This window comes from Littorina saxatilis, linkage group LG4 (genome assembly GCF_037325665.1).
Source record: "Littorina saxatilis isolate snail1 linkage group LG4, US_GU_Lsax_2.0, whole genome shotgun sequence".
Lineage (NCBI taxonomy): Eukaryota > Metazoa > Mollusca > Gastropoda > Littorinimorpha > Littorinidae > Littorina > Littorina saxatilis.
The window spans coordinates 67,891,787-67,906,717 of NC_090248.1; the positions used below are offsets into that span (position 1 = coordinate 67,891,787).

Below are 14,931 nucleotides of genomic sequence, written 5' to 3' on the forward strand. Positions count from 1 at the left end.
ATCTGACAGATACAGACAGACATAGAGTGAATGAGTGAGTGGATGCATCAATAAGTAAAAGAGAATATAGGTGTGTGTTTGTCTGCTTGCGTCCAAGCGCATGTACAGTGCATGAGTGCATGCATGTGTGTTTAACATTGTGTGGGTGTCGCAGGTGTGACCTTTCTCAGGATGTGAATGCTCTCCAGCACACGGTGTCTCTCAACCAAGAGAGAGAGAGAGAGAGAGAGAGAGAGAGAGAGAGAGAGAGAGAAAGAGAGTGTGTGTGTGTGTGTGTATGTGTGTGTGTCTGTGTGTGTGTGTGTGTGTGTGTGTGTGTGTGTGTGTGTGTGTGTGTGTGTGTGTGTGTGTGTGTGTTTGCAGGTGTAACCTTTCTCAGGATGTGAATGCTCTCCAGCACCCGGTGTCTCTGAACCACGTCCAGCAGGGTGTTAGCCATCATCAACATCTTCTCTGTCAGCTTTTCTGAAAACATCAGTCAACATGTCAAATACCTCTCTGTTCTGTACGCCCTTTCCATAACAAAAAAGAATGATGCTGTCAAACAACGTCATTTTTTAGGGTAGTGGACTAGGGCCAAAGACGTAATGTCCAAACATTGCTCAAATCAAATAAAGCTTTTATTTTTACCACACACACAAAAACAAAACAAAAACAGGTCTTCACACTTCTGTATAATACTTGGGCTATTCCTCTGACAAATACACTTAACTTTTTGTGCCCAGTGTACATCAACCTAGTGATCTTTGACTTGTTGTGCCCAGTGTACATCAACCTAGTGATCTTTGACTTGTTGTGCCCAGTGTACATCAACCTAGTGATCTTTGACTTGTTGTGCCCAGTGTACATCAACCTAGTGATCTTTGACTTTTTGTGCCCAGTGTACATCAACCTAGTGATCTTTGACTTGTTGTGCCCAGTGTACATCAACCTAGTGATCTTTGACTTGTGCCCAGTGTACATCAACCTAGTGATCTTTGACTTGTTGTGCCCAGTGTACATCAACCTAGTGATCTTTGACTTTTTGTGCCCAGTGTACATCAACCTAGTGATCTTTGACTTGTTGTGCCCAGTGTACATCAACCTAGTGATCTTTGACTTGTGCCCAGTGTACATCAACCCAGTGATCTTTGACTTTTTGTGCCCAGTGTACATCAACCTAGTGATCTTTGACTTGTTGTGCCCAGTGTACATCAACCTTATAGTGATCTTTGACTTTTTGTGCCCAGTGTACATCAACCTAGTGATCTTTGACTTGTTGTGCCCAGTGTACATCAACCTAGTGATCTTTGACTTGTTGTGCCCAGTGTACATCAACCTAGTGATCTTTGACTTGTTGTGCCCAGTGTACATCAACCTAGTGATCTTTGACTTGTTGTGCCCAGTGTACATCAACCTAGTGATCTTTGAAGTGGACAAACAAATAATAACGAGATAAAATGGAAACCTGTTTTTAAGACCCCCTAACCAACCCCTATCTTAAAGCTCTGTTCATACGGTCTGTAAATTGACATCTGTTTTCAGACGAACTCCTTTCTAAGATCTGATTTTCTCTGATTTATGGCGTAATAGAAATGAGAGACTGAGAAAAAACCAACCAGTGCGAATAGCCTTGGCGGTGTGTCCCCTGGGGCTTTCAAATGGTGTGTCCCGGAAGGTGCAGGTGACGTGCGACAGTTTGATGCTGGGTTCCGCAGGGTGTCGGCCATCTTGGGACCCCTGAGTGCTGCGGGTAAGGAGCATCTCCCCTTCGTGAACGTCCTGCTTTATTTCGCCTGCAGCCTCGCCGGAGCTCTTCCCCTCCTTCTCCTCCTTTTCGTCAGCTTCCGTCAAGACAATCACGTCGTTGCCTTTAATTACAGTGGACTCTGGGGCAAAACAAGATAATACGTGTGGGTTAAGCAGTTACAAAATCTAAAGCCTCATCTTTATTGGGCCCAGTTGACGTTGCAAAGTCTACTTCATGAAGCTTGCTGCAAAGTCTACTTCATGACGCTTACTGCAAAGTCTACTTCATGAAGCTTGCTGCAAAGTCTACTTCATGATGCTTACTGCAAAGTCTACTTCATGAAGCTTGCTACAAAGTCTACTTCATGACGCTTGCTGCAAAGTCTACTTCATGAAGCTTGCTGCAAAGTCTACTTCATGAAGCTTGCTGCAAAGTCTACTTCATGAAGCTTGCTACAAAGTCTACTTCATGAAGCTTGCTGCAAAGTCTACTTCATGACGCGTGCTGCAAAGTCTATTTCATGAAGCTTGCTACAAAGTCTACTTCATGAAGCTTGCTGTAAAGTCTACTTCATGATGCTTACTGCAAAGTCTACTTCATGACGCTTGCTGCAAAGTCTACTTCATGAAGCTTGCTGTAAAGTCTACTTCATGACGCTTGCTACAAAGCCTACTTCATGATGCTTACTGCAAAGTCTACTTCATGACGCTTACTGCAAAGTCTACTTCATGAAGCTTGCTGCAAAGTCTACTTCATGATGCTTACTGCAAAGTCTACTTCATGAAGCTTACTGCAAAGTCTACTTCATGACGCTTACTGCAAAGTCTACTTCATGACGCTTACTGCAAAGTCTACTTCATGAAGCTTACTGCAAAGTCTACTTCATGAAGCTTGCTGCAAAGTCTACTTCATGAAGCTTACTGCAAAGTCTACTTCATGAAGCTTACTGCAAAGTCTACTTCATGAAGCTTACTGCAAAGTCTACTTCATGAAGCTTGCTGTAAAGTCTACTTCATGATGCTTACTGCAAAGTCTACTTCATGACGCTTGCTGCAAAGTCTACTTCATGAAGCTTGCTACAAAGTCTACTTCATGAAGCTTGCTGCAAAGTCTACTTCATGAAGCTTGCTGCAAAGTCTACTTCATGAAGCTTGCTGCAAAGTCTACTTCATGAAGCTTGCTGCAAAGTCTACTTCATGACGCTTACTGCAAAGTCTACTTCATGACGCTTACTGCAAAGTCTACTTCATGAAGCTTGCTGCAAAGTCTACTTCATGAAGCTTGCTGCAAAGTCTACTTCATGAAGCTTGCTGCAAAGTCTACTTCATGAAGCTTGCTGCAAAGTCTACTTCATGAAGCTTGCTGCAAAGTCTACTTCATGAAGCTTGCTACAAAGTCTACTTCATGACGCTTGCTGCAAAGTCTATTTCATGAAGCTTGCTGCAAAGTCTACTTCATGACGCTTGCTACAAAGTCTACTTCATGAAGCTTGTTGCAAAGTCTACTTCATGAAGCTTGCTGCAAAGTCTACTTCATGACGCTTGCTACAAAGTCTACTTCATGAAGCTTGCTACAAAGTCTATTTCATGAAGCTTGCTGCAAAGTCTACTTCATGAAGCTTGCTACAAAGTCTACTTCATGACGCTTGCTACAAAGTCTACTTCATGAAGCTTGTTGCAAAGTCTACTTCATGAAGCTTGCTACAAAGTCTACTTCATGACGCTTGCTACAAAGTCTATTTCATGAAGCTTGCTGCAAAGTCTACTTCATGACGCTTTCTACAAAGTCTACTTCATGAAGCTTGTTGCAAAGTCTACTTCATGAAGCTTGCTACAAAGTCTACTTCATGACGCTTGCTACAAAGTCTACTTCATGAAGCTTGCTGCAAAGTCTATTTCATGAAGCTTGCTGCAAAGTCTACTTCATGAAGCTTGCTGCAAAGTCTATTTCATGAAGCTTGCTGCAAAGTCTATTTCATGAAGCTTGCTGCAAAGTCTACTTCATGACGCTTGCTACAAAGTCTACTTCATGACGCTTGCCACAAAGTCTACTTCATGACGCTTGCTACAAAGTCTATTTCATGAAGCTTGCTACAAAGTCTACTTCATGACGCTTGCTACAAAGTCTACTTCATGACGCTTGCTACAAAGTCTATTTCATGAAGCTTGCTGCAAAGTCTACTTCATGACGCTTGCTGCAAAGTCTACTTCATGACGCGTGCTACAAAGTCTATTTCATGAAGCTTGCTACAAAGTCTACTTCATGACGCTTGCTACAAAGTCTATTTCATGAAGCTTGCTACAAAGTCTACTTCATGACGCTTGCTACAAAGTCTATTTCATGAAGCTTGCTACAAAATCTACTTCATGAAGCTTGCTACAAAGTCTACTTCATGACGCTTGCTGCAAAGTCTACTTCATGAAGCTTGCTACAAAGTCTACTTCATGAAGCTTGCTACAAAGTCTACATCATGAAGCTTGTTGCAAAGTCTATTTCATGAAGCTTGTTGCAAAGTCTACTTCATGACGCTTGCTACAAAGTCTACTTCATGAAGCTTGCTGCAAAGTCTACTTCATGACGCTTGCTACAAAGTCTATTTCATGAAGCTTGCTGAAATGTCTACTTCATGACGCTTGCTACAAAGTCTATTTCATGAAGCTTGCTGCAAAGTCTACTTCATGACGCTTGCTACAAAGTCTACTTCATGATGCTTGCTACAAAGTCTATTTCATGAAGCTTGCTGCAATGTCTACTTCATGAAGCTTGCTGCAAAGTCTACTTCATGAAGCTTGCTACAAAGTCTACTGCATGACGCTTGCTACAAAGTCTATTTCATGAAGCTTGCTACAAAGTCTACTTCATGACGCTTGCTACAAAGTCTATTTCATGAAGCTTGCTACAAAGTCTACTTCATGACGCTTGCTACAAAGTCTACTTCATGACGCTTGCTACAAAGTCTATTTCATGAAGCTTGCTGCAAAGTCTACTTCATGAAGCTTGCTACAAAGTCTACTTCATGACGCTTGCTACAAAGTCTACTTCATGACGCTTGCTACAAAGTCTATTTCATGAAGCTTGCTACAAAGTCTACTTCATGACGCTTGCTACAAAGTCTATTTCATGAAGCTTGCTACAAAGTCTACTTCATGACGCTTGCTACAAAGTCTACTTCATGACGCTTGCTACAAAGTCTACTTCATGAAGCTTGCTGCAAAGTCTACTTCATGAAGCTTGCTACAAAGTCTACTTCATGACGCTTGCTACAAAGTCTACTTCATGAAGCTTGCTACAAAGTCTACTTCATGACGCTTGCTGCAAAGTCTACTTCATGAAGCTTGCTGCAAAGTCTACTTCATGAAGCTTGCTACAAAGTCTACTTCATGACGCTTGCTGCAAAGTCTACTTCATGAAGCTTGCTGCAAAGTCTACTTCATGAAGCTTGCTGCAAAGTCTACTTCATGAAGCTTGCTGCAAAGTCTACTTCATGAAGCTTGCTACAAAGTCTACTTCATGACGCTTGCTACAAAGTCTACTTCATGACGCTTGCTACAAAGTCTACTTCATGACGCTTACTGCAAAGTCTACTTCATGACGCTTGCTGCAAAGTCTACTTCATGAAGCTTACTGCAAAGTCTACTTCATGAAGCTTGCTGCAAAGTCTACTTCATGAAGCTTGCTGCAAAGTCTACTTCATGAAGCTTGCTGCAAAAAGCTTTGGCACTGAATATTCAATTAGCAGACTTCAAGAATGGAGAGACGGGGCGGCGTGAGAGCACACCGGGACAAGGAACCTGTAGGTGTTTGAACATAAACAAAATGAGGAAAAAAAATACTTCAAGAAGTCTTCACGACGTCAACTTCAGGCTCAATTAAGGAGAGCCTTAGCTATTCAATTATCATTGAGTTGCATGATGGCTTCAATGCATACAATTATCATTGAGTTGCATGATGGCTTCAATGCATACAATTATCATTGAGTTGCATGATGGCTTCAATGCATACAATTATCATTGAGTTGCATGATGGCTTCAATGCATACAATTATCATTGAGTTGCATGATGGCTTCACTACATACAATTATCATTGAGTTGCATGATGGCTTCACTGCATACAATTATCATTGAGTTGCATGATGGCTTCAATGCATACAATTATCATTGAGTTGCATGATGGCTTCACTACATACAATTATCATTGAGTTGCATGATGGCTTCACTACATACAATTATCATTGAGTTGCATGATGGCTTCAATGCATACAATTATCATTGAGTTGCATGATGGCTTCACTACATACAATTATCATTGAGTTGCATGATGGCTTCACTACATACAATTATCATTGAGTTGCATGATGGCTTCAATGCATACAATTATCATTGAGTTGCATGATGGCTTCACTGCATACAATTATCATTGAGTTGCATGATGGCTTCAATGCATACAATTATCATTGAGTTGCATGATGGCTTCAATGCATACAATTATCATTGAGTTGCATGATGGCTTCAATGCATACAATTATCATTGAGTTGCATGATGGCTTCAATGCATACAATTATCATTGAGTTGCATTTTGTTTGTTTGTTTATTTGTTGCTTAACGTCCAGCCGACTACGCAGAGCCATATCAGGACGAGGAAGGGGGGGGATGAAGGGGGCCACTTGTCAAGCGATTCCTGTTTACAAAGGCACTAACCCATTACTTGTGTCCCAGCAGGCTTTAGTAAAACTAAATTAATACCTACTGGAAGATTACCAGTTTCCAGTATGTTAAAATAGGCTTAACCTATCTACTGCTGGACTTACATCAGAACACTAACAGATTAAACTATACATGAATCGCGAGACAAGCGGCAAGAGAAGAGATTTTTGGAAAAAATACAGGTGAATGAGCAAGAAGGCAGAAAAAAGAAAAGAATTCATGAAGAAAAAGAGAGCATGACAGGAAAGAGGAACCAAAAATCTACCTAACAGCAAACTAGAAAGCTCCTGCGGTTCCAAAAACAGGAGGGGCCTTTAATTTCATAACCGCAGTGCCCCACTGTGGGAGTTGAGTTGCATGATGGCTTCAATGCATACAAATTCCAAGAATAACTCTAATGAGGTTTTTATACACACACACTGATCAGTGGTGGCAAGAGATAATGGCAGCAGTGAATAGTTAGCTCCCATGTGCATGTTTTGGAAATATGGAGGCATCATAACAAGCTAACACTGCAGAACCCACATATCAAAACTCATTATTCTCTTGACGACTTTATTGCTTGCCTCTATAGATAAGTGGCAGCCTTCTAGGAAGCCTCCCCCACCTCCCAAACACAAGAAAATGTTGAAAACCATAAGTAAAATGTTGGAATTTAGTGAGTACTGGGCCAGTTTTGTTTTTTGTTTTTTTGTTTTTTACACACAATATGGCAACACAATTTATAAATAGATACTCAGGCCAATTCGTGCCAAAGATGAGCAAAAGGAAGAAATAACACATCTCAAGCCAAGACTGATGACAGCACGATGGCTCGACAAACCTCCTGCAAGTTCTGTTGTTTTCTGATGGAACTCCGCCAAAGCCTTGCCAAACGACAGGCTGCTTGCTTCTAAGAAAGGCTGGGCCACATATCTGCAGAAAGTATAACTGTCCATGAGCATTTCAATATACAGTTAAACCTGCTTAATAAGATCACCAAACATTCAAGAAACAAATCTTAAAGGGGAAATTTTTTTTTAAATGTCAGTTAACAGTGACCATGAATAGAAAATCCGAATCTCTTACAAGGTTCCACTCTGGCAGCATTTATTTCTTTCTTTATTATGAGAGCTTTTATGGCGCGAACCACAATTAAATGTGCCAGGCATGGGAATTGAAAATTGTAAAAAAGGATGAAAATTTATAACTGAAGACGCGAAGCGTTAAGTCGACGGCGCGAAGCGCCTAGCCTTACTAGGGGGGTCTGGGGGCATGCCCCCCCGGAAAAAAATTTCTCCAAAGAACCCAGATGGTGCAATCTGTTGTCATCTGAGCTCCAAGTTTGCCATTAAATTCTGTTTTTAGAATCAGAGTTTTTTGTACCAATTTTTGCTTTTTTGAAGAAAAAAAATATATACATGTATTATATGCTTTAAATTTGTTAAAAAATTGATCTATTGAGACAAACAGGAAAATGTAACTTGTAACACAATCTGTGCAATCTGGTTTACTTTCAAACATAAAAGTTAAAGTAACTGAGGCGGGCGGTAGCAGTGCGTGAACAAAGTACGGGAAGTTTTCGCGGGCTTTTGCGCAAAGGCAAAAGTAACCGGTGCTTTTTTTGTGTGCCTCCCCCCTTTAATTTTTCGGCGGACACTTTTGCTTTTTCGGCGGAACAAACAAAAAATTCAAAAAAAAATTCGGCGGAAATCCGCCGTTCAGCGGACAATTCCCATGCCCGATGTGCTCTCCACCCTTTACATATTAATTTCTGCCGTGCGAGATGGAATTTGTTTACACAATATATCACACATTCACATCGGACAGTAAATCTCAAGCCATTACGGCGAATATTTACTTTTCACGGCCTATCATTCCAAGTCACACAGGTATTTTGTGGACATTTTTTTGTTTTATCCATGCCAATACATTTTGGCCAGGAAAGACCCTTTTGTCAATCGTGGGATCTTTAACGTGCACACCCCACATGTGCGCATAAACACACACATACACACACACACAAACACACACACATACGCACACACTCACACACACACACACATACACACACACACAAACACGAACACGAACACACACACATGCACACATACAGCAACAGCATAAACAATAAAACTCACATAGAAGTTCTGTGCTTCCCTTTGGCCGTCAAAATTGACTTGATAGCTCCTTCTGCATTCAAGGTTTTGATAGCATTGTAGACAAAGCGGAAGGCTAAACCCAGGCTGAGGGCCACCTGTTTAATCGCTATGCCTTGTATGCCCGCTTCGTGAATAAGAGCGTAGACTTGTTGCAGGAAAGCCCGGTCATAGCGCCACTTCACAGTGCCTGAAAAAAGGAAAAAGAGAAAGCAGTGGAAATATTAACATTAACAGTAAAGTTTAAGCGCTTTAAATATATAAAACATGAAATCTAGACAATTCTAAACAAAATCTAAACAAATATAGAAAACATGAAATTGAGACAAGTCTCGACTAAATCTGAACAATAAATACAGTGGAGTCCAGCTATCCCGCTTTTAACGAACTGCCATTGATTTCCCGGCAGACAGCCTTCTATTTCTTACTTGTTACTTTCCGCCTACAATGAACCTTTTGAACTCATTTGCATAACAAACCCCTCTTATAACAAACACGTTTTCATCGCCCCAGAGCCGTTTTGTCTCTAAAAGTCACAAGGCTACAACGAACTGATGTCAATAATTGTCTCCAAAGACAAAAATACACAAAAATACACAAACACAAGTGCACATCGCGTGATGAGCGAACTCTGAACAAACAGCGGGAGGTGCACGGAACAGCCACCGCCGCTGTGTTTTCACTAGTCCAATCAGCTGCTAAGCTATGACTGTGCTCTAAAAAGTCACAAGGCTACAACGATCTGCTTTGAGGCGAGATCAAAGGCAGGTCCATTGTGATAGCTGGGTGGCCTTGTTTATAGACACTGACCTTCTTCCCAGGGGTCATTGGCCCAGTTTTAGCAATGAGAGGTGGTTCCCCTTTCATATGAGAGAGGAAACACTTCCTGCACCCAGGTCAGTGACCGAGTTTAACCTATGGGGCGGTCTCTTTGATGTCTTGAGAGGAAACTTGGCCAGGGTAGTACATGCACCTAACTGGTGGACACCATGAAATCGGAGACTTTTTAAATTTTACTTCTAAAATGGTGACAGTAAAGTGAACATTTGAACTATGCCTCTATGAATATATTATGAAGCTGTTGAAAACATGCAGAGATTGTACTCTCCAAGGAAAGATCGATGGGACGATCATTTGAAGGTGAGTGGGAAAACTTGTCTTAAGGCCATTTAGGGTTGAAAACTCTACAGCGAATTACTGATATAACGAACTAAAATGTATCTCCCTTGAGATTCGTTGTACCCGGACTCCACTGTATAGAAAACATGAAATCTAGACAAATCTAAATTAAATCTGAACAACAGATATAGAAAACATGAAATCTAGAGTAATCTAGACTAAATCTAAACAACAAATATAAAAAACATGAAATCTAGACAAATCAAGACTAAATCTAAAATAAAATCTATACCATACTTTCGGGACTATAAGGCGCTTCGTTATATAGGGCGCAACCCCCACTTTTGAGGTAAAATTGAGAAAAAACATTACATTAGGCGCTTCCGGTCTATAAGCCCCACATCAAAGGAAGAATACAGAGTGGAAATATTGGTGTCTGTGTGTGCCCTGAGATCAAAGGCAGGTCCATTGTGATAGCTGGGTGGCCTTGTTTACAGACACGGACCTTCTTCCCGGGGGTCAATGACCGAGTTTTATCTATGGGGGGCGGTCTTTTTGATGTCTTGAGAGGAAACTTGGCTAGGGTAGCACTCCCTGCACTGGGGTCAGTGACCCAGTTTACCTATGGAGCGGTCTCTTTGATGTCTTGAGAGGAAACTTGGCCAGGGTAGTACTAGTAGCCGAGACATGCATTATCACAAAATGTTTGACTGATACTCAGGCGGTCTCTTTGATGTCTGAGATGAAACTTGGCCAGGGATTTCTATTTTAACAACATACAGGGGTCAAGATTGAGAAAAAAAAGTTGCGCCTTATAGTCTTTTACAAGGCTTTTACGGTACTAAATCTAAACAATATTAGTATTGAGATTTGAGCTGAACCAATATTGTGGCACCTCAGTACTTTAATGTCCCTTCGTATCTATAAACTGGACAGATATCATCCTTTGATCTACAAAGAAATGTGTCCCTTTCATGAGACTGAGAGAGCACCTGCAATGAAAGGACAGTGTTGGCAGATCCTCAGGGCTCCCCACACATGCTCTAACTACAGAGTCCCAGGACCCCTATTTTCATTTTAAGGGGTCCAGGGACACCCTAAGTGGAACTTTAAGGGTCCCAAGACCAGGACCACTTTAAGAAAGTCTGAGAAATCTTCACACAAGCGTTATTTGTCATGAGGGTTAGATTTGCTTCCTCAATCCACCGTGGTAAAGGTTTTGCAGAAAGTTTTCTTGTTCTCGAAATCCAGCCAAGTGTATGTTCTTGTTAATTTTGCATCGAAACTAGCAGATGATTAGAGTCTGAAAATCAGTACTGACAAGAGCGCATGATAACACACATTTGTTGCGTCCTGGGACCAGCTCTTTTCAGGTTCATTGCCCTGCTGGACCTCTGTCATGAATTGCTAGTATGTTTGTGTTTTTGTATCTTCTTTTTTACATTTAGTCAAGTTTGGATTTTTTTGTGTAATGAATACAGTACCCAGGGAATCACTCTTTGGTAAGCCCTGGTCCTTTTACCAAAGGTTCTTTTGTTGTAATGAATACAGTACCCAGGGAATCACTCTTTGGTAAGCCCTGGTCCTTTTACCAAAGGTTCTTTTGTTGTAATGAATACAGTACCCAGGGAATCACTCTTCGGTAAGTCTTCTTCTTCTTCTGCGTTCGTCGGCTGAAACTCCCACGTACACTCGTGTTTTTGCACGAGTGGAATTTTACGTGTATGACCGTTTTTTACCCTGCCATTTAGGCAGCCATACGCCGCTTTCGGAGGAAGCATGCTGGGTATTTTCGTGTTTCTATAACCCACCGAACTCTGACATGGATTACAGGATCTTTTCCGTGCGCACTTGGTCTTGTGCTTGCGTGTACACACGAAGGGGGATAAGCCACTAGCAGGTCTGCACATAAGTTGACCTGGGAGATCGGAAAAATCTCCACACTTAACCCACCAGGCGGCCGCGGCCGGGATTCGAACCCTCGACCTTCCGATTAAGAGGCCGACGTCTTACCTCCCCGCCCGTCGCAAAAGGTCTTAAAAGGGAGGAAGTCTTAAACGGGGAGGTGATAACAGAGAGTTTCCACTCTACCAGTGTCAAACATCCGCCCCAGATTGACCAGCTTGTCATCCTCAGCTTCATCACAGTCTCTGTCCTCTTCATCTTCCTCCTCCTCCTCTTCCAAGTCTTTGTCCAGAACCATCACCGTGGCCTGTCTTTCCCCACCATTCCTGGACAAACATTGATTGAGACCAGGTAAGATACACGCACATACATTCATTTCCCGTATATCACAGACGGGCACACGTATACACACAAAAACATACACAGCTTCACTCCAACACATGCACACACAAAAACTCTCAATCATACAATAATAAACACACATGAACTAATCACAGGCACACACACACGCACACGCATGCACACCCACAGACGCTCACACAAACGCAGGGTTATAGTGAGTGCGTAGGTAAATGAGGGAGAGAGAGAGAGTGAAAGAGAAATAAAAATAAAACTGGTAACAACAAACGAACAAACAAACTTTTATTATTTTATTTGAAGTTTCAATCTGGCGGCGCACACACACACACAAACCCACAAACATAGAGACACAGAAACACACACACACAAACACACAAACCCAAACCCAGGTCACACACACACACACACACATACACACACACACACACAGACAAACCCACAAACACAGAGACACAGAAACACACACACACAAACCCAAACCCAGGTCACACACACACACACACACACACACACACACACACACACACACACACACACACTGGCACATCACATTTAGCTAGCCCCTTCAACACCTACCGATCTAAACATACACAATTCTTGACACAAGACCGGATACTTACTTGGACAGGTACTCTTCTTTGGATGCAGACGGAAAGACTTCTCGATACAACATCTTTTCCGTATGGTAATAACCCCTCATGTGTTTCTTTACTTCTTCAAATGATTTCTTTGTATTCAGATGCTGCAACACACAAACAAGTCGTGTAGAGCGAAAATACTACATGTGGTCAATCTGTCGAACTCACAGAATAAAATTAACAGAGTGCATTGTTTTCCACACCAAATTAATATTAACAGCTATTGTGTTTTTCTGAGCATGACAGTGTGTGTGTCTGAGCATGACAGTGTGTGTGTCTGAGCATGACAGTGTGTGTGTCTGAGCATGACAGTGTGTGTGTCTGAGCATGAAAGTGTGTGTGTCTGAGCATGACAGTGTGTGTGTCTGAGCATGACAGTGTGTGTGTCTGAGCATGACAGTGTGTGTGTCTGAACATGACAGTGTGTGTGTCTGAGCATGAAAGTGTGTGTGTCTGAACATGACAGTGTGTGTGTCTGAGCATGACAGTGTGTGTGTCTGAGCATGACAGTGTGTGTGTCTGAGCATGACAGTGTGTGTGTCTGAGCATGACAGTGTGTGTGTCTGAGCATGAAAGTGTGTGTGTCTGAGCATGACAGTGTGTGTGTCTGAGCATGACAGTGTGTGTGTCTGAGCATGAAAGTGTGTGTGTCTGAGCATGACAGTGTGTGTGTCTGAGCATGACAGTGTGTGTGTCTGAGCATGACAGTGTGTGTGTCTGAACATGACAGTGTGTGTGTCTGAGCATGAAAGTGTGTGTGTCTGAACATGACAGTGTGTGTGTCTGAGCATGACAGTGTGTGTGTCTGAGCATGACAGTGTGTGTGTCTGAGCATGACAGTGTGTGTGTCTGAGCATGACAGTGTGTGTGTCTGAGCATGACAGTGTGTGTGTCTGAGCATGACAGTGTGTGTGTCTGAGCATGAAAGTGTGTGTGTCTGAGCATGACAGTGTGTGTGTCTGAGCATGACAGTGTGTGTGTCTGAGCATGACAGTGTGTGTGTCTGAGCATGACAGTGTGTGTGTCTGAGCATGACAGTGTGTGTGTCTGAGCATGACAGTGTGTGTGTCTGAACATGACAGTGTGTGTGTCTGAGCATGACAGTGTGTGTGTCTGAGCATGACAGTGTGTGTGTCTGAGCATGACAGTGTGTGTGTCTGAACATGACAGTGTGTGTGTCTGAGCATGACAGTGTGTGTGTCTGAGCATGACAGTATGTGTGTCTGAGCATGAAAGTGTGTGTGTCTGAGCATGAAAGTGTGTGTGTCTGAGCATGAAAGTGTGTGTGTCTGAGCATGACAGTGTGTGTGTCTGAACATGACAGTGTGTGTGTCTGAGCATGACAGTGTGTGTGTCTGAGCATGACAGTGTGTGTGTCTGAGCATGAAAGTGTGTGTGTCTGAGCATGACAGTGTGTGTGTCTGAGCATGACAGTGTGTGTGTCTGAGCATGACAGTGTGTGTGTCTGAGCATGACAGTGTGTGTGTCTGAGCATGACAGTGTGTGTGTCTGAGCATGACAGTGTGTGTGTCTGAGCATGACAGTGTGTGTGTCTGAGCATGACAGTGTGTGTGTCTGAGCATGACAGTGTGTGTGTCTGAGCATGACAGTGTGTGTGTCTGAGCATGACAGTGTGTATGTCTGAGCATGACAGTGTGTCTGAGCATGAAAGTGTGTGTGCCTGAGCATGAAAGTGTGTGTGTCTGAGCATGACAGTGTGTGTGTCTGAGCATGCCAATAAACAGGAAGTCACACAGAGAGAGAAAGAAACCTTCTGCCTTTCACTGTGGCACACCTTAAATGTGAATAGTTTTTGGAGTAGGCTGAGAACAAAATAGAGAATAAGACTGATGTTGAAACGTTCTCGAATGACCCCCTTGGTTCGCGAGACAAGAAACAAAACAACATTGGACGGGCTTGGTGACTGGGAGTCGTAGAAGCAGGTTATCACTCACAAAAGTCTTCCTGAGGTCATTACAGATCTGGCGTTTCCCCGGCTGCTGACTGAGGTGTTGACATAAGGAGCGCACAGTGTCCATGATGGTGTTGGGAACTTTGCAGTAGAACCGCGTCAGGTGCATCAGATTCATCACCACGCACTGGTTTTTATAACTGCACGACAGTCTCTGCGGGACAGAAATCACAAATAAGTTTTCAATGGAATCCCCCCCTTTCAAGACTTCTAACATATATGAGAAAATTCAGGTCTCAAAAAGGACCTTGAACATGCTCTAGTCTCTGTTACTGCAAAAATGTGAAAAAATTCAGGTCTCATTACCACGCTCTAGACTCTGTGCCTACTCTGCAGGACACAAAACAGTGGGACCCCCCTTTAAA

General features: G+C 42.5%; 1 protein-coding gene across 1 annotated transcript in view; it reads right to left on the reverse strand.

Annotated features, from left to right (window-relative positions):
* Window positions 1-14,931, reverse strand: part of LOC138963703 (general transcription factor 3C polypeptide 1-like) — a 64,367-nt gene that overhangs the window by 43,684 nt on the left and 5,752 nt on the right. The window contains exons 6-12 of the mRNA XM_070335549.1: window positions 14,550-14,720; window positions 12,577-12,698; window positions 11,783-11,922; window positions 8,555-8,762; window positions 7,258-7,349; window positions 1,599-1,868; window positions 371-465 (exon numbers count right to left, since the gene is read on the reverse strand). Of these exons, the coding sequence (XP_070191650.1) occupies window positions 371-465; window positions 1,599-1,868; window positions 7,258-7,349; window positions 8,555-8,762; window positions 11,783-11,922; window positions 12,577-12,698; window positions 14,550-14,720 (1,098 nt within the window). The remainder of the gene's footprint in view (window positions 1-370; window positions 466-1,598; window positions 1,869-7,257; window positions 7,350-8,554; window positions 8,763-11,782; window positions 11,923-12,576; window positions 12,699-14,549; window positions 14,721-14,931) is intronic.